Raw genomic sequence first — 18,839 nt, 5'->3', positions numbered from 1 at the left:
AATTGCCTCTTTAAAATAATGCTCCCACTGCAGAGTCACATTATTTTAAACCAATACTAACCCTATGTACACTGTAAGAATATGGGGAGCATATTTTGATGCTTGTTTATAACGTCTTTATTTAAGATAGCAGGGGTAAAGTATGTGGATAGACCAATTGCCTCCATCAAATAATGCTCCCACTGCAGAGTCACATTATTTTAAACCAATACTAACCCTATGTACACTGTAAGAATATGGGGAGCATATTTTGATGCTTGTTTATAACGTCTTTATTTAAGATAGCAGGGGTAAAGTATGTCGATAGACCAATTGCCTCCATCAAATAATGCTCCCACTGCAGAATCACATTCTTTTAAACCACAACTCACCCTACGTACACTGTAAGAATATGGGGAGAATCTTTTGATGCTTGTTTATAACATCACCATTGAAGATTTCAGGGGTACAGTATGTAGATAGACCAATACATACAATAAAATGTGTGGATAGTGTCTTGGTAAGATAGCTCTTTAATGATGAAAGTTCTTTGATGAATGTTCACTGCAGAAGGAGAGCTCTACGTTGGGAGCAGAAGAGCCATTAAATCCAAAGAGAAGGCAAGACAACTCTTTAAAATGGACCACTGGTTATAAAACCCTCCAGCAAATGCAGATTCACTGCCTAACATCTGCACGCTGCAAAGGAGGATGCACCATGTAAAGCTGGACCCAGTGTTTCAGATGCGTGTTTCGAAAAAAATCCTCCCCACATATATCAGGCTGAGGTTTGTGGAACCAAAAACAAGTGGGAACAAGTATGACTAAGAACAACGAAAGAAAGATAAAGTAAGTGTGAACAAGAACAGCAAAGTAGAGCCAGGGGGTATCAATAAATAAAACATTTAATCATGTGCGGAACCAGAACAACAAATGTGTAAACATGTGTGCATGTATATCTCACTTGTAAAACAAGAACAAAGTGAAGGAACAGGGAGGAACATTATAAGTTATTAATAAATAAAGAAAATACTCCACATACATCAGGCTGAGGTTAAGGATAGCAAAGTGCATCAGGTCGAAAGGAAGGACAACAATCGCAGCCGTCGCCGCCGCCGCCACCAGCCACCGGCAGTCGCCACCACCAACAGCCGTCGCCAGCACAAGCCGCCCCCACTAGCAGCAGAAGGCGACACCACCATCCTTCGCCACCACCAGCCAGCTCAAGCAGCCATCGCCTCAAGCAGCAGCGACCAGCAGCAGCAGTGTTTGCCGGCACCAGCCAGGCAGCTCAAGCCACCAGCAGCAGCAGCCACCGCCATCAGCATCCACCATCAGCCGCATCCACCATCAGCCGCATCCACCATCAGCAGCACCAGCCACCGGCAACCACCACCTGCAGGAGAGTGAAAATAATCAGACAAGACCTTGAATAGCCTGTAGGTCAATGAGTTTCCCCACACATGGCCAAATTGCTGCCAAGTTGGGGAAGGGGTGGACAGAAGCTTTACATTATGAAAAAAAAGAATGACACCACTGTCTGTAATAACATTTGAAAGCTCGTCATACATGAAATAGAACCTAACTTGATTCTTCGATAATGTAGAGCCGACGCAACAGTTTGCGGCGACTGCAGTTCTGTCAGTAGACACTAGATGGTGTGCTTAGACATGCCTGATTTGTGGCAAACAAAGTTGAGGTATAAAAAGACTGAAAGTGTCTTGTTTCGATACCCAATGTCGGCAGTCTACCTGTAGGTATACCAGAGCAAGATGCCCTAACCTCATGAATCAGAATTCACAAAGGAATAAAGTAACTGCTAAACACTACGTTGTAAATGTTTACTAATACCTCGTCATAGAAAGTAGATAGTTCATTCGTAAGAAAAAATAAATACATGAAAATTAAAATAGAAATTTAAATGAAATATGTGATTCTGTGCAGTTGACACGAAGGATCAGGATTCAACCTTAGGCCTACAAGGTGTCTTCTTTTTCTCTGCTGTCATCTACTGCAAGTGATGGTAACTTGGTGTTTCATAACCTAGAAATAAACTTGGAATTGAACCGTGTACTTGAAACCAATTTGACCAATACAATAGAGACGGTGTATTTACAATCAATCTATTCTGAGCTTTTCATGTACTGAGCTGAGCTTGCTCAGCCCGTGTTCCTCGTCGGACTATTATTGACGGCGGACGGGCAACTTGAACCCCAACCCTTTGCCTTTAGCCTGCATTCACCTGCAGCTTTGCACCGTCCGTAGCCACAACTACTAACCTCAATGACAAATTGCCCGCATCTAGTCCACATTGCCCGGCGCTTGGCGATGTCCAAAACGCGTAGGATGTTGCGTTGCAGCCAGCGCCTAATGTACCATTACAGTAGTAATACTGCTCACAGTTCTACTATTCCATGCAGTACTACCCACTACTCTACCTCCAGCAAGTCCGTCCGGATAGGATGCGCCTCCGGGTTTTGGGGAGACACCTCCACATCAGGTATTGTGACAAACTAAAACACAGAGAGACACTATTTAAGTCTTAAGGTTTGCACTGTGTAGGTGATGTTTTGGGCTGTAACGGCAGGAACTGCCTGTAAAGTAAAGGAAAGTAGTCAGCTCTAGGTTTTAAGGTTTTTGTCAGCTGTCACTAAGCCCCTGGACGCGGGGTAACCTGTCATGTAGCCTTGTAGTCAAGCAGTCTAGGGATACACATGTTAGTACTGTACCGGTAGTATATGACGCTTAATCTCACATTACCTATTTCTGAGTGAATGTGTGTGTATGCACGCATGTGTGCCCCTGTGTCTGTGTGTGTAGTGCCTCAGCTCATCTATGGCGGGAAGCTGGACTTCCTGGTGTTCGACTACCTTAGTGAGATTACCATGTCCCTCCTGACCGCCGCCAAGGCAAAGACGCCTGTGAGTTCTGCGTGTGTGTGTGTGTGTGTGTGTGTGTGTGTGTGTGTGTGTGTGTGTGTGTGTGTGTGTGTGCATTATGCTTGTGCATTTGTGTTTGCAGAATGAATAAGATCATGGTATGCCTTGTTGTGATGTCTTCCTGTTCTATATTTCTACAGACCATGGGTTTATTGTCTATGTTCTGTATTTTTACAGACCATGGGTTTATTGTCTATGTTCTATATTTTTACAGACTTTGGGTTTATTGTCTATGTTCTATATTTCTACAGACCATGGGTTTATTGTCTATGTTCTATATTTCTACAGACCATGGGTTATGCTCCAGACTTTGTGCAAGCAGCCATCGCTCCATTCATCACTGACATCCACAAGAGAGGTGAGGTCATAAAACTACTGATAATACTAGTACTCTTATAGTCGCAACTCCAGCTATACTGTGTGTTTGTGTGTGTGTGTGTGTGTAGGTATCCGGGTGGTGAGCAACGCTGGGGGTGTGAACCCCTTGGCATGTGCTGGAGCTATACAGGAAGTGATTAAGAAGGCGGGGCTTGACCTGAAGGTTGCCGTGGTGACGGGCGATGACCTCATGACTCAGGTTAGAAGCAGACATCGTCTCTAGTGGTGAAGCGATGGGTACCAATACTGGTTTTAATCTCCTCTCCTCTCCTCTCCTTTCCTCTCCTCTCTTATCCTCTCCTCTCCTTTCTCCTCATCCTCCCTTCTCCTCTCCTCTATATCTTTTCCCCTTTTTACTCTCACTTCTCTCTCGTTCTTCATTCTCTTTTCTCATCCTTACTCTCTCCTCTCTTATTCCTCTCCTCCTCTCTCAGAAAGGCAGTCTGTCTGAGGTGAAGATAGCGGATGGTAGTGGTAATCAAAGGTTACCACGGACCCTTCACAGTATGAATGCATACCTGGGGTAACAACACTCACCTGTTGCAAGAACACACACTTGTTGCCGTTTATACAATGCACTGCTTGTCAATGCCTTAACATGATCAACCTACCCTCTCCTGTCCCTCATGTGTCTCCTCCTCTCCCCCCCTCTCTCCTCCCCTCTTTCCTCTCCCCCTGCCTCCTCTCTCCTCTTCCCTCTCCTCTTCCGCCACCTCTCCCTGGCCCACGCCCCTCCTTCCCTCTTCTCCTCCCCCCTCTCCCCTACCCAACAGGGCGGTGTCTATCCAGAGGAGTCTGGACCGGGGGGCTGACATCGTGGTGACGGGCCGCTGTGTGGACTCAGCGGTGGCCCTGGGACCCCTGATGCACTCGGTACCCTCCCTGGAAGAGGGGGGGGGGGGGGGGGGGGGGGAGTGAGGGAGTTGGGGGAGAGGAGAGAGGGAGTTAGGGGGAAGAGGGAGTTTGGGGAGGGGGGAGAGGAGAGAGGGAGCTGGGTGGAGAGGAGAGAGGGAGGAAGGGGAGGGGGAGAGGAGAGAGGGGGGAGGGGGAGAGGAGAGAGGGAGGAAGGGGAGGGGGAGAGGAGAGAGGGAGGAAGGGGAGGGGGAGAGGAGAGAGGGAGGAAGGGGAGGGGGAGAGGAGAGAGGGAGCTTGGGGGGAGAGGAGAGAGGGAGTTGGGGGGGGGAGGAGAGATGGATAAAGGAGAAGAGAGAAAAGGGGAAGGATAGATAGGAAGAGGAGTGGACGTAGTGGATGGACAGAGATATGGGGAGAGAGAAATGTAGAAGAGGGAGGGTAAGGGAGGTCGGGAGAAGGAGAGGGAAGGAGAGGAGTTATGTGTGTATATGTAGGAGGAGGAAGGAGTAACCCAGAGTTGCAGGTGTGTTTGTGTGTGTTGAATAAAGTGTTTTTCATTGCAGTTCGGCTGGAAGACAGAGAGCTATGACCTGCTGGCTGCCGGAAGGTGCACATGTATCCTAAACTATTAATAATCATAGTCTAGGTCTATTACTCTTTCAATGTTACGACTGTGTGTGTGTGTGTGTGTGTGTGTGTGTGTGTAGTCTTGCAGGACATCTGATAGAGTGTGGAGCCCAGAGCACTGGAGGAATATTCACCGACTGGCACACGGTCCCTGACTGGTGAGAGGCTCTCTCTCTCAATTTTTCAATTCAAAAAAGCTTTATCGGCATGAGAAATATACATTTGCATTGCTAAAGCAGGTGAACAATAAAATAAACAGCGTTATAAAATAAAAAGGTGAGGTACATATTATAATAATAATAACTGAACCATTAAATACAAAATATCTATGCATATCAAATGTTATACTATAAAAGTACTTTAAGAAGTAAAAAGTGTGATTTTATAAAAAATACAAAAATTACAGTATCTCTTATAAACAGATAAGTTAAAGATACACTCTAAATACACAGTATTTACATTACGGAGGATGAGTATTCTCTCTCTCTCTCTCTCTCTCTCTCTCTCTCTCTCTCTCTCTCTCTCTCTCTCTCTCTCTCTCTCTCTCTCTCTCTCTCTCTCTCTCTCTCTCTCTCTCTCTCTCTCTCTCTCTCTCTCTCTCTCTCTCTCTCTCTCTCTCTCTCTCTCTCTGTGTGTGTTAACTCTATGTCTCTCGTCCCAGGGACCGGATGGGTTTCCCGATAGTGGAGTGCTCCGTGGACGGCTCCTTCGTCCTCTCCAAGCCCCCCGGCACCGGGGGGCTGGTCTCCTTCGGTACGGTGGCTGAGCAGCTGGTGTACGAGATCGCAGACCCCCGCCGCTACCTCCTGCCCGACGTCACCTGTGACTTCAGCCAGGTGGTCGTCACGGAGATACCAGGTAACACACACACACACACACACACACACACACACAATCACACACACGCACACACACACACACACATCACGCACATATGCACTGTGAGGAGAATGTGACCGGGAATCGAACTGCTCACTGTTTTAATAACCTTTTAACATCCATCCATCACCCCTCCCACACGTCTGGACCTCACACAGCACAACAAATGCCTTATCTCTCTTACACACACACACACGCGCGCGTGCGGACACATACACACACACACACCTCATGTTCTCTGTCTGTTTCTGGTCTGTACATTTTTGAAGATAACTTTATCAAACTTCACTATTTCAAACACACAATCACACTTTTTTTTTTATGTATGCATTATTTTTGTAATTATCATTATGAACATATATTGTTAATTAGTATAAATGGTTGAGTAATATCTGAGTTCATGCTAAAGCTGTTAATATCATTATGGATAAAATCAGTAATAAATACTAAATAAACATTCAGCTCAGTCAGTCTGTCTAAGTCCTTAAATGGCCGTAAAATAACCCCTAAAAAACCCACTCAAAACCACTCCAAACGAACCCTCAGATGGCCCTGAAACAAGCCAAACTAACCCTTACATGAACCCTGGTCCATCAACCCTGTTCAAGAATCCTCACTGAACTCCTGACCCACGGGCGCTGTGTGTGTGTGTGTGTGTGTGTGTGTGTGTGTGTGTGTGTGTGTGTGTGTGTGTGTGTGTGTGTGTGTGTGTGTGTGTGTGTGTGTGTGTGTGTGTGTGTGTGTGTGTGTGTGTGTGTGTGTGTGTGTGGGGGTTAGTAGTTCCATTCCCTGCCTGGCTCACCAGCTCAAAGTAGCCGTGCATGTGCCTGAACCCCAGGCATGCATTCAGCTGCTCAGCGGCGGCGTGTCGGACCACGTAGATCCCCCTGCCAGCTGTAGGGTTCCATCTGCCACTCAGAGGGTTGTTGATAAGGCGGGGAGGGGACTGGGATGTCTCATTGGTCAGCAATTTGCATTCCCCAAAAGACAAACACAAAAACAGATCCACACAACGACACAAAGAACCAAAAAAAAGCAGGGAACCAGAAACCCCCCTGCGGGGACGATGAAGAGGAAGAGCACAGGTGGGCAGAAGGGGCCCTCATCGCAGGTGAACGGGCCCTAGGGGGTTCCACAGTGGGGACCCCCGATAGTGAGTGGTTGTTAGCGGGGTCCTTGAATGACTGAGGTCAGTGGTGTTGGAATGTTCCAATAAAAAAAACTTGAACTTAAGATGAACCCATTGGTACATTCCAGATCTCTTCAGCAACACACACACACACACACACACACACACACACACACACACACACACACACACACACACACACACACACACACACACACACACACACACACACACACACACACACACACACACACACACACAAAAATGCTTGGTTTGTGTGTGTTAACTGGGAACAACTGTTCCCAGGGAACGGTTTCGTCTTGGATGTCCAGATTGTCCTGAAAGCATATTAATGTCTAATTATAGATATCACATACTATACATATCCGTGTGTGTGTGTGTGGTCAGGTGTGGAGGGAGGAGCAGTCAGTGTGTCTGGTGCCAAAGGTTACGCCCCGTCATGTGACTACAAGGTAGGAAGAACAGCCATCTAGCTGTCTCTCTTAACTCTATGTCTCTCGCCCAGGGGTGTGCTACCTATATGGATGGTTTCAGCTCTCTCTCTCTCTGTGTTAACTCTATGTCTCTCGCCCCAGGTGTGTGCTACCTATATGGATTCTCTCTCTCTCTCTCTCTCTCTCTCTCTCTCTCTCTCTCTCTCTCTCTCTCTCTCTCTCTCTTTCTCTTTCTCTTTCTCTTTCTCTCTCTCTCTCTCTCTCTCTCTCTCTCTCTCTCTCTGTGTATATATCGTTAGACTTTTTCCTTGGAGGCAATTATGCTCAATTGCCTCTCAATTATGCTCAATTATTAGGACAGAAATATATGTAATAATATATGTTGGTTTGAAATGCACATTGCTGATGAAGGTTTTGTGGTAAGCTTTTGAAGAAGCTTAATGATACTGACTCTCTCTCTCTCTCTCTCTCTCTCTCTCTCTCTCTCTCTCTCTCTCTCTCTCTCTCTCTCTCTCTCTCTCTCTCTCTCTCTCTCTCTCTCTCTCTCTCTCTCTCTCTCTCTCTCTCTGTGTCTCTCTCTCTCTGTGTCTCTGTGTGTGTGTGTGTTAACTCTAAGTCTCTCGCCCCAGGTGTGTGCTACCTATATGGATGGTTTCAGGGCGACCGCCGTGTGTCCGGTGGGAGGACCTCGGTCTGTGGAGAAGGCCAGAAGAACGGCCCAGAGCCTCATTACCCGGTGTGTGTGTGTGTGTGTGTGTGTGTGTGTGTGTGCGTGGGCGTGTGTGTATGTTTGTAGATTATTCTGTGTCATAGCATTAAATTAAATCAACAATAACGTTTTGTGTGTGTGTGTGTGTGTGTGTGTGTGTGTGTGTGTGTGTGTGTGTGTGTGTGTGTGTGTGTGTTCAGGGCGAAGAGGCTGTTCACACAGTTGGGGTTCGAAGATTTCAGCTCCGTGAACATTCAGGTCCTGGGAGCTGAGGACACGTACGGAGCCAACGCTGCTGGCCCGGTAACACACACACCAAACACACACACACACACACACACACACACACACACACACACACACACACACACACACACACACACACACACACACACACACACAGGTGGACAACACACACACACACACAGGTGGACAACACACACACACACAGGTGGACAACACACACACACACACACACAGGTGGACAACACACACACACACACACACACACACACACACACACACACACACACACACACACACACACACACACACACACACACACACACACACACACACACACACACACACACAGTTATATTTATACAGACACGCATAATCTAAATGACCCGTGTGTGTGTGTCTAGGGATCCAGGGAGTCTGTGTTGTGGATGTCTGTACACCACAAACAGAAAAAGGCTCTGGAGTTCTTTGCCAGAGAGATCGCATCTGCGGGTACTGGCATGGGTAAGACTCACACTCACACCCTAGTGGAGCAGTGTGTGTGGTCAAATAGAGGGTCATAGTCAGTGGGAGAAGGATGGTTTGGAATGATGGTGATGAAGTAGATGGAGCTCAGGAAGTAAAAACTACTGAGCAGTATCAGCCGTCATCAGACAAACGGGACCCTTCATGACCTCGACATACCGAACTCCGATACCGATCTCTTTTTCTAATATGTCTTTCCCTCTCCCTCTCGCTCCCCCTCTATAAGGCTAACTCTCCCCCTCTACCTCTCCCTCCTTATCTTCATCCTCCCCTCTCTCTCTTTCTCTCCCATGCAGCCCCCGGACTGATGGGAATCGTTGGCGGACGTCCGAGAGTGTACGTATGTTTCTGATTCGCTGGCGGATAGTGTGGCTTGCATTTATGGTTCTCTGCATTGAAAAAGAGCAGATTCTAGCAAAAGTAAACAAAGAAGGTCTGTTATTTACTGACATCTGAATTCTCTCTCTCTCTCTCTCTCTCTCTCTCTCTCTCTCGGTCACTCACTCACTCACAGGTCCCCTGTTCTGAAGCCGTTCTTCTTCATGCTTCCCAAGTCCCTGCTCCAGGTGAGCTTACCTGGTCACCTCAGTAATGACCTAGCCTAGTGGTTAGGGTAACTCCGGACTCCAGGTTCAGGGTTCGATCCACACTCTCCACGCTCTACCTGTATGCATTCTAGACGCTCCCTCGACCCTACCTGCTCCGTAATGACCTTTAGCTGAATTATGTCAGGAAAAAACAAAGAATCCACTTCCCTTGACAGCGGACATTATAATTAGCAACGGTCAATTTTCGAAAAATAATTCACCGCCGGAGGTCAGTGAGCGGAGCGTTCCACGGCATTGAGGAGAGCCGTGTAATAAATTGAGATAAGTGTCTACTATATAGAGCAGCGGCCCGTAGATAAGTAGGCTACGACATGAATAAAAAAATATATATATCATGCAAAATGCATGCACACTTAATAAACTAAATTTACATTACTGTCACTCTTTGACATGCCATAAGTCTATATGCAGTTGTTAGATTGCATATAAGATGTATGCATTTTTGGCAAGGTCTTGACTTCTTTTCTTAGGCGTAACTGTCTGTCTGTCCCGTCCTCAACACGTATTGGCTTCAGCGGCTGCGCGCGCAGCCTAAGCTCACTTCACAGTAGTATCACACTATGAGCTCAGCTCAACCTGACACTCCAGGGGAGAATGACGACTGTCTTTAAACTGGCAGATAAAGTTGCTGCATTTAAAGCCAAGCTTGATTTGTGGGGACGACGAGTGGACAGGGGAGTATTCGATATGTTCCAAACATTAGTGGGGATTTTGGGAGAGACTGAGGCAGGGCCCATTCTCTCGCAGCTGGTGCGCGATCACCTTGTTGCGCTTTCAAATGAATTCAAACGTTACTTCCCATCCTCCAAAGATCCACATCGAACGAATGAGTGGATCCGCAACCCATTTGTCAATGTCCCGGATCACTTGTCAGTGCAGGAGGAAGATCAATTGATCGAAATAGCAAATGATGGTGGTCTTAAAAGTGTGTTTGAGCAAACCTCTCTGGCGGGTTTTTGGATCAAAACCAAAGCAGAATATCCCGAGATATCCGTAAAAGCGCGGAAAACGATGCTTCCATTTCCCACCACGTACCTATGCGAGGCCGGGTTTTCGGCAATGACTGCAAGTGAAACAAAATTTCGCAATTGATTGGACATGCGTGTCACTGTCTTCCATCACCCCCAGATGGAACCTTCTTGTTGCAGGGAAACAAGCACAGGGCTCCCACTGATTAAATTGAATTGTAGCCTATTCTGTGGCCTCACAAACGCGCGTTAAGTTCCCTTACTGACATATTGTGTTGTGCATGTTTACACTTGATAGATGTTACTTCAAGTTAAGTTCAATATATTATTATATTATTATATATTATTTGTTCATTTTTCACTTGTTCCAGTTCACGTTCTTTTTTAAGAGTTTGTTCCCTTCACTGTTCATTGTTCACTGTTCAACACTATATGAAAGTATCAACAAATGACATTTTTTGGAGAATCAAACCTTGGTGCTGAAAAAGTTGGGGACCCCTGATATAGGGTACTCGCAAACCATGTTTTTCTGACATGACAACAGGTGGAGTTGCACATTGGTGGAGAGCTAGTTGAGACACTGTCTCAGGGGGCGGAGCCAGAGTCAGTGCAGCAGGAAGCCCGGCCCACTCAGGAAGAGGAAACTACTGATGCTGGTATGTCATTTGAAACAAAACTACACACACGAGGGAGGGAGGGAGAGAGAGAGAGAGAGAGAGAGAGAGAGAGAGAGAGAGAGAGAGAGAGAGAGAGAGAGAGAGAGAGAGAGAGAGAGAGAGAGAGAGAGAGAGAGAGAGAGAGAGAGAGAGAGAGAGAGAGAGAGAGAGAGAGAGAGAGAGAGAGAGAGAGAGAGTTAGTTTCCACTTTAATTCTGCTGCCACATGACCTTGAATTTCCCACAAACACACACTCATGTACACGCACGCACACATGTGATTCCTGGATATATTGGGACTTTATCTTTGTCTGATTGGTTTGTGGTGAGCAGGCATAACTAATGGATTAGCAACACGCTGATGAAGATAATCATGAGTTAGTCACTATAATCCATCCCTGATGTGGGACCTCAGAACCACAGAGGCAGGGGAACGGTCAGAGGTGTATTCGTGGTACACACACACACACACACACACACACACACACACACACACACACACACACACACACACACACACACACACACAGAGATACACACTCATAAACATAAATGCTTGGTTTGTGTGTGTTTACCGCTAACAACTGTTCCCAGGAAACTGTTGGTTCAATTAGAACTAACAGTTCCCTGGGAACAACTGTTCCCAGGGAACTGTTAGTTCTTATTGTATCAATGAGATGTTATGTTATGGCTATCATTGTGGGAAGCGTGTTTTAATGCTATCTGTGTGTGTGTGTGTGTGTGTGTGTGTGTGTGTGTGTGTGTGTGTGTGTGTGTGTGTGTGTGTGTGTGTGTGTGTGTGTGTGTGTGTGTGTGTGTGTGTGTGTGTGTGTGTGTGTGTGTGTGTGTGTAGAGCTGCCCAGCGGGACCCACAGCTACAGGATAGAGGAGCTGGCATACACCCGCAGTGGAGACAAGGGAGACTCGGCCAATATAGGTCAGAACCACACACACACACACACACACACACACACACACACACACACACACACACACACACACACACACACACAGGTTGCACAGTAGGACCTCTGTTTCCTGGCCTTGGTGGTGGTGTCCACGCATGGGTGGCCCTCACACACGAACCATCTAAACTGGAAGACGCACTCGTGCACATTTTAGTCCTCGCCAAGATGTGGGAATAACACGGACACACCTCTACACACAAGTTAGGGCCTTCAATCTCTCTCTCGCTCTCGCTCTCGCTCTCGCTCTCTGTGTCTGTGTCCATGTCTCTCTCTCTCTCCCTAGGAGTGATTGCGCGTCACCCGGCCTTCTACCCCTACCTGAAGGAACACCTGACTGCTTCTGTGGTGGAGGACTACTTCTCTCACCTCATACAGCCCGGCACACCCAACGCTGTCTCCCGGTGAGTGAGTGAGTGAGTGAGTGAGCGAGCGAGCGAGCGAGAGAGAGAGAGACCTAGGACCATCCCATGATAACTATGAGCACTCTTTGGGGTCCATTTATTTGTTTGATTCAATATGACTGAATAGGATTCAACATGCCTTCGGTGGGAAGACGAGGCCACGAGTAATGTCTGCTTCCGTTTGTGCATAATGTAGTGTTAGAAGAGGTCATCTACCTGCTGAAAGGTTCTCGGTTTGATCCCCAATGCCCGCCGTCTAACCTGTAGGCATCCTTCACCATGATGGCCCCCTAACCCCCAACCTGTCTCTGAAAGCACCGTAAGTGGCTTATATCCAAGTGTCTGACCGATGACTAAATAGTACATAGGAAGCTTGTGTGAACTCGTCATTGTTACCCCACCGGCCACCAGGACTTCTGCAAAACTAGAGTACCAGTACTCCTACGAGGCTCAAGTCAGCACTTCTATGGCGCTGTCGTCAGGACCTGCCTCGTGTTGCTAGGCAACCGCTGCCGTGCGTGTTTGGGTGACGTCAGTGCGCTACGTAGGGGATGTTTCTCAGGGTACCGGGCACTCTTTAATATGCTAATCACTCACTGACAAGCCACATTGATTAGCATAACCTTTCTCCAACCTCACGTTGTATGAAAACACTGTGTGTGTGTGTGTGTGTGTGTGTGTGTGTGTGTGTGTGTGTGTGTGTGTGTGTGTGTGTGTGTGTGTGTGTGTGTGTGTGTGTGTGTGTGTGTGTGTGTGTGTGTGTGATCTTCCCGTAACTCCTCTACCTTCAATCACACACAAATACATGGACACATCTATACAAAAATGCTTGCACACGCACCGCTAACTTTAACCCCACTAGCGATTGCTTAGCGAGCAATAAAAAGACAAACTGTCACACAGCTAGTTTGAACACAATTAGTATATTTATGATACAGCTCTACCACGTTCCGATCCCCACCTACTAAAGTGGCTGTTGGATGGTTAACTGGGGGGCTAAATGGCTAGCAGCCTGCTGGAAGCTGTCCAGCAATGCTAGAAACAGAACCAAAAGCGGCCCAATTCTGGCCCTGTTCTGGCCGTTAAGCTAATGGTTGGATGTCGGTGTGGTACTCATTAGATTAATGAGAAGGTTCCCATGGTAACGCAAGTGACCTGTATCTCCTTTCACTGTATACAGACACACACACACAGCATGCAGCATGCAACTGACTGTGGGCCTAACAACCCAATAAACACATGCACGTGTCCCATAAAACACGTCCAGAAACCACAGAATGCAATATGTCTGAGTTTGTCCTGATCGGACACCTCTTTTAACACACACACACACAAATACACACACACAAACACACACACACACACACACACACACACACACACACACACACACACACACACACACACACACACACACACACACACACACACACACACACACACACACATTCCAGCTCACCCACAAACCATGTGTTATAGTTCCAGTTAAACTCAACTTTATTGGATGTGTGTGTGTGAGAGCGTGCGTGTGTGTGTGTGTGTGTGTGTGTGTGTGTGTCAGCTCACGCTATTATTGTTTGTCCATCTGAAGGCCATATGTTCTCATGTGTCAATAGTTCATGCACGTATTTTGAAAGAAACAAAACTGAGATTATCCCAAAACCAAAACTATTAGAGGACAAGAGGATTAAGTGTACGTCTATGTGTATGTAGGTACACTCTTCCCGGGATCCAGGGCCTGAACTTCGTTCTTCAGAACTGTCTGGGGGGGGGAGGGGTGGCCTCACTCCGCAGCGACCCCCAGGTAAGACACACCGATCACACACACACATACGCACTCTTAATACACAACCAAACACGTACTCCTCAGTCAACAGCCACTCTAGGTGAGTTCTACTTCCGGTTTCCTCTGTCCTGCTCAATTCCGTCACTCTCTCTTTGATAGAATACAATACATAGATATGATGTATTCAATTGAATGGTTTCATTGCATTGCATATGGCTCAGACCAGGGTTCCCGCTACATTCCTGCAGCCCTAGTTAACTAAACTTGACAGAAGTGACATCTGGATGGTTATTCTCTAATGATTATGAAACGTCAGTGTTGGAGCATTGCCTCGCGCAAAAGGGATTCAGTAATTATTATTGATCGCGTTTGCTTTGGGTCCCCATCTGGATGTAATTACCGAACCATCCACACACACTTAACACACTTGATGCACACACACACACACACACACACACACACAGACTGACCTCTGATTCTTGACCTTTGACCTGACTTGCTGTTGATGAGGTCACACACTCACTTCCTTTTTAAAATGTTGCTCTCTGTCATCTTCTTTCTTTCTCTTGCTCTCTCCCTTGGTCTCTCACTCTGTCACTCTCCATCTCTACCTCTGTCTTTTTCCCGCTCTCTTTCTGTCTCTCTCTCTATCCAAGAGGTCCATCTCCAAAATATCTCTTCTCTCCTCCTCTCACTATTAATCCCCCCCTTGGATTCAGACGGGAAGTGATGTCACCACTTTTAACAGCTTTTTTTATTACTTCTCTGGAATCTATGGGACATCAAAGAAAAACACAAACACATACACACTCCAGACACCTCTCTCTTACTTACACACACACACACACACACACACACACACACACACACACACACACACACACACACACACACACACACACACACACACACACACACACACACACACACACACACACAATACACACTCCAAAGACACAAACCTGTAAGAGTGTTCACTTGTGCCGAAATTGGACAGTTGGCCAGCCATTGACATCCATTCTATTCCAAACAAGTGTTTAGTGCTGTGTCTTTCATCTGTCCAATCCATGTAGGCGTGATTAGACCCTGGCTAGGAATCTTTTCAATAGTGCCCACAAATTAGCAAATCCAAAGCGCATGCTCAGTCTTGGAGACAGTGAGCCTTTTAAGTGCATTCATACAACTGGGCACTTCATTTTGATCAGAAGGGAATGCTTAGGCTGCGTTCAACAATCAGTACAAGTAAATAAACGATTACACTTACACTTGTAACATGTTACTTTTCATTCAGAGTTTCCGCACTGCCTAACATTTGTTCACATTGCACTAATGAACTTGTTATAAATCTGATGTTAACTCTCGCTCTCCCTCCCTCGCGCCAGGGGAAGGCCTATGGGCAGATGCTGCTGGACTTGAAGCTCACCGGACTCCCAGACCTCATGGGTCTGGTCGACTGAGAAAGAGACATAGAGACCCAGTGAGAGAGAAAGAGAGAGAACACTCATGAAATCGACAAAACAACATTTAATACAAATTCTTGCACAATTTAAATACAAGTTTGATCGCGTGAATTACCCCATAAACAAAACAAATGCTCTTTATTTATTTTTGTATGATTAGAGTTGATTAGAGACGGTTTGTTGCGTTCGTGTCACCAAGACCAAGTTAGCGTGTGTTTTGCATGCCAACCAATCAGAGCATTAGCTGGACCTTGTCTGCTGTTGTCAGAAAGCCAGTCAAGGCTTGACTCCTCGAATCCCGGCCCGGGGGCTCCACATAAGGCCCAAAAGCACACACGCTAGTTGTGCCTTTTTAAAATGTGAACATGGATACGTTGGGGGCCCCTGACGTCTACCCAGGGGCCCCGTGGAATGTGAGGGGCTCCCGTCTGGAAGTCTGTTTCCTTGTTTATCCATAATTGCGACCAGACCAAACCAAGACCGAGCCAGAATTCCTGCTCCTGGGTTTGGGTGGGTGGGGGCCACGGTCGCCCGTCGCCATGGAAACACATTAGTACAGCACTTGCCAACGCTTTATGACACACTGCATACAGCGTTTACTTGCTATTTCTCCGTAGATATATAGCATTAGTAGAAGTATTACTCATGAAATGAGGGGCTTAACTTGCTGTGTCCGGCTCGATGTAGAGCCTACGACGACTAAAAAGGTCTGGCTACCCAGTGCTAACCCTGTCTAGCTTTATTTAGAGCTAACTGGCTATGGATAACTAGCTGTAGTTCTAACTACCTCCAGCTAAATGGGTGCTTCCTATAGAGCAAACTGCCTACGGATAACTAGCTATAGCTATTTCCAGCTACATGTCAAGCTAACAGTTAGCAACCAAACGGAGACCATCCATCATGAGCTAGCATCTCCTGGTGTGTCTGCGGGGGGCGGGGGGGACATTACCTCATTGGGGTCAGTCTGGCTGATCCCTGGCCCCTATTCTGGGGGCCACAGGAAGGAAAAAATGAAATTGAGCGTCAAATTTTTAGCCGTTTAAATGTGTAGAAAAGTAAAAAAAAGTATTGGCAACGTATAATAAACGTTGTCTTTTGTAACATAACCGCATTATACGATAAGACCTTAGTAAGACAAAACTATGGTAGCAGGTTAGTAATTTAACCATTAAGCGATTGATTTAGAAACCATACTACCTGATAGTTGTATGGTATTGTGACGCCGCCAAATAACATTTTATAGTGATTTTGTAAATTCTGGATAATAAAGATATTTTCTTGGATCGAGAATTGTAGCAACCGTTTGTTGGTGGGTGTGTTGGTGTGTGTTTGTCTGCGTTATGTCCATGTAGGTCTGTGTGTGTATCTGAGAGAGAGAGAGAGAGAGAGAGAGAGAGTGTAAAAGATCATTAGGTGTCGACAGTGAAACTTCAGGCAGAATGACAGGTGTGTGTGTGTGTGCACAGGCAGAATTTAGAAACATTTGGTCGCCCTTCCCAAAATACGAAATTATGCAAAGCCAAATTCTCCAAAAGTTGGTTTGGCCCAGAGAAAACCAAATGTAGCTGACTTTTGGTTAAACATTTAACCTTCTCGAGTTCTTAAGTAGAATGTGTATTTGAACCATAGTCGGCTCAAACCTTATCATCTACAGTTGGCTGAAACCTATAATAGAATGTGAATTATCAACTTATGTCGGTTAAAACCTTCAGTACAATGTGTTTACAGTCGGTTTAAACCTTTTGTTAAATGTGTTTATGATATATAGTTGGCTAAAACCTTAAGTAAAATGTTTTTTATGAAATACAGGCCAAAAAGACGAATGGCAAGTCCTCTTAGTTTACAAATAACAAGAAAATGACCTAGAACACAAATAAACAAACATTGCCTTCACAAATAGTGGAAGGCTATTCATGGTGTGAAAAACATTAGTTACAATTAGCAATGATTAGCAAGATAAAGCGTCTGAGCAACAACACTCCCTGAACTGTGTTTGGAGGTTGGAAGCCGTGTGATTGGCTGAGGTTGTGACTAGAGTTTGGAAGATTCCAGAAAGGGGATCCGGACCCAGCTCACCCTCTCTCTGTCTTCATGGCTCCGGATTGATTAACATTCATCTCAATGTAGACAAGCCGTGCGTGAGTGTGTGTGTGTGTTTCATTAATCATTACGAAGCTCAAGTGAGGGTTTTGACCATGGCAGCTGAGTTTTTTGTCCTGTTCATAAACAGCGCATTCACAAAACACAACAAGTACACACACACCAAACACACCAAACAAAACCCACCACACACAAACACACATTACAACACGCACACACCAAACAACACACTACACATACACACACACCAAACAACACACACACCAAACCCCTGACTGAGACACACCAAACAACAAACGTTCAAGCACACATACACACCCCACGCACACACAAACTCTGCTGGAAGCGGCCAGGCAGGATAAAGGAGAGACAGATTACCCCTCAAATAACTCATCTTTCAACGCTGAGCCTGTTTCCCAGGCAGTCTCTCTCTCCCCCTCCTTCTCTATCTCCTCTATCTCAGCCCCCCGCCCGTCTTTCTCTGTCTCTCTGCCACTCTGTTTCAGTCTCACCCCCCCCCCCCTTTCACACGCTTGCAAACAACGATGAACAATCTCCCAGTTGGAGGGTGTGTGTGTGTGGGTGCGTGTGTGTGTGTGTGTGTGTGTGTGTGGGTGTGTGTGTGTGTGTCTGCCAGTGAGTGCTGGTAGTTAATCAATGTCAATGTAAAGTTTGCCGACAAAATTTCAATATTCTCACTGTTGTCACACGCACGTACACGCACACCCACTGCCTCAGCCTCTGACACACACAAACACACACACAAAAACACACACACTCCTAATATTCCACCTAATATATGCATGTGAATGTTAGCGCCATCATGCTGACAAACACACACACACACACACACACACACACACAGACAATCACACACACACACACACACACACACACACACACACACACACACACACACACACACACACATGCACACATACAAACACACTTTGAGGGGTGTAGTGGAGGATCATGGGTAATCCCCGGGCCCCCCTCCAGCTACTGGCGGCTGGGGGCCTTGGCCCCTATGCTAAGGTGTATTATCAGCCCCCCCCCCCCCCCAACACACACACACACACAGCACTATAGCTAGCTAAACCCCTTAAACAGTATTCATTCCTCACAGCAGGGCGCCAGCACAGTGTGTATGCTTTGTGTGTGTGTGTGTGTGTGTGT

At 46.4% G+C, this 18,839-nt stretch overlaps 1 protein-coding gene across 3 annotated transcripts; it reads left to right on the top strand.

Annotated features, from left to right (window-relative positions):
- Window positions 1–2,160: 2,160 nt before the first annotated feature.
- Window positions 2,161–16,853, top strand: lratb.1 (lecithin retinol acyltransferase b, tandem duplicate 1). Of its 3 annotated transcripts, XR_003973594.1 has the most exons (21): window positions 2,161–2,478; window positions 2,799–2,899; window positions 3,206–3,275; window positions 3,364–3,494; window positions 3,730–3,818; window positions 4,069–4,168; window positions 4,714–4,757; window positions 4,858–4,935; window positions 5,439–5,635; window positions 7,194–7,258; window positions 7,870–7,976; window positions 8,150–8,252; window positions 8,597–8,696; window positions 9,014–9,053; window positions 9,232–9,283; window positions 10,838–10,949; window positions 11,802–11,885; window positions 12,200–12,317; window positions 12,585–12,636; window positions 14,031–14,121; window positions 15,486–16,853. XR_003973594.1 is itself a non-coding variant. In XM_030338458.1 (20 exons), exons 1-20 carry the CDS (start codon window positions 2,262–2,264, stop codon window positions 15,558–15,560), a joined length of 1,974 nt encoding a protein of 657 aa, XP_030194318.1. In that variant the 5' UTR covers window positions 2,162–2,261; the 3' UTR covers window positions 15,561–16,853. The 3 variants fall into 3 exon arrangements, 2 of the variants coding, with proteins under 2 accessions (XP_030194319.1, XP_030194318.1); XM_030338458.1 differs by lacking the exon at window positions 12,585–12,636 and having other exon boundaries at window positions 2,162–2,478; XM_030338459.1 differs by lacking the exons at window positions 14,031–14,121; window positions 15,486–16,853 and having other exon boundaries at window positions 12,514–12,602.
- Window positions 16,854–18,839: the final 1,986 nt, after the last annotated feature.

This window comes from Gadus morhua, chromosome 17 (assembly GCF_902167405.1).
Source record: "Gadus morhua chromosome 17, gadMor3.0, whole genome shotgun sequence".
NCBI lineage: Eukaryota > Metazoa > Chordata > Actinopteri > Gadiformes > Gadidae > Gadus > Gadus morhua.
Note: the sequence above shows the minus strand (reverse complement) of the source record. Positions and strands in the feature narration are given on the sequence as shown.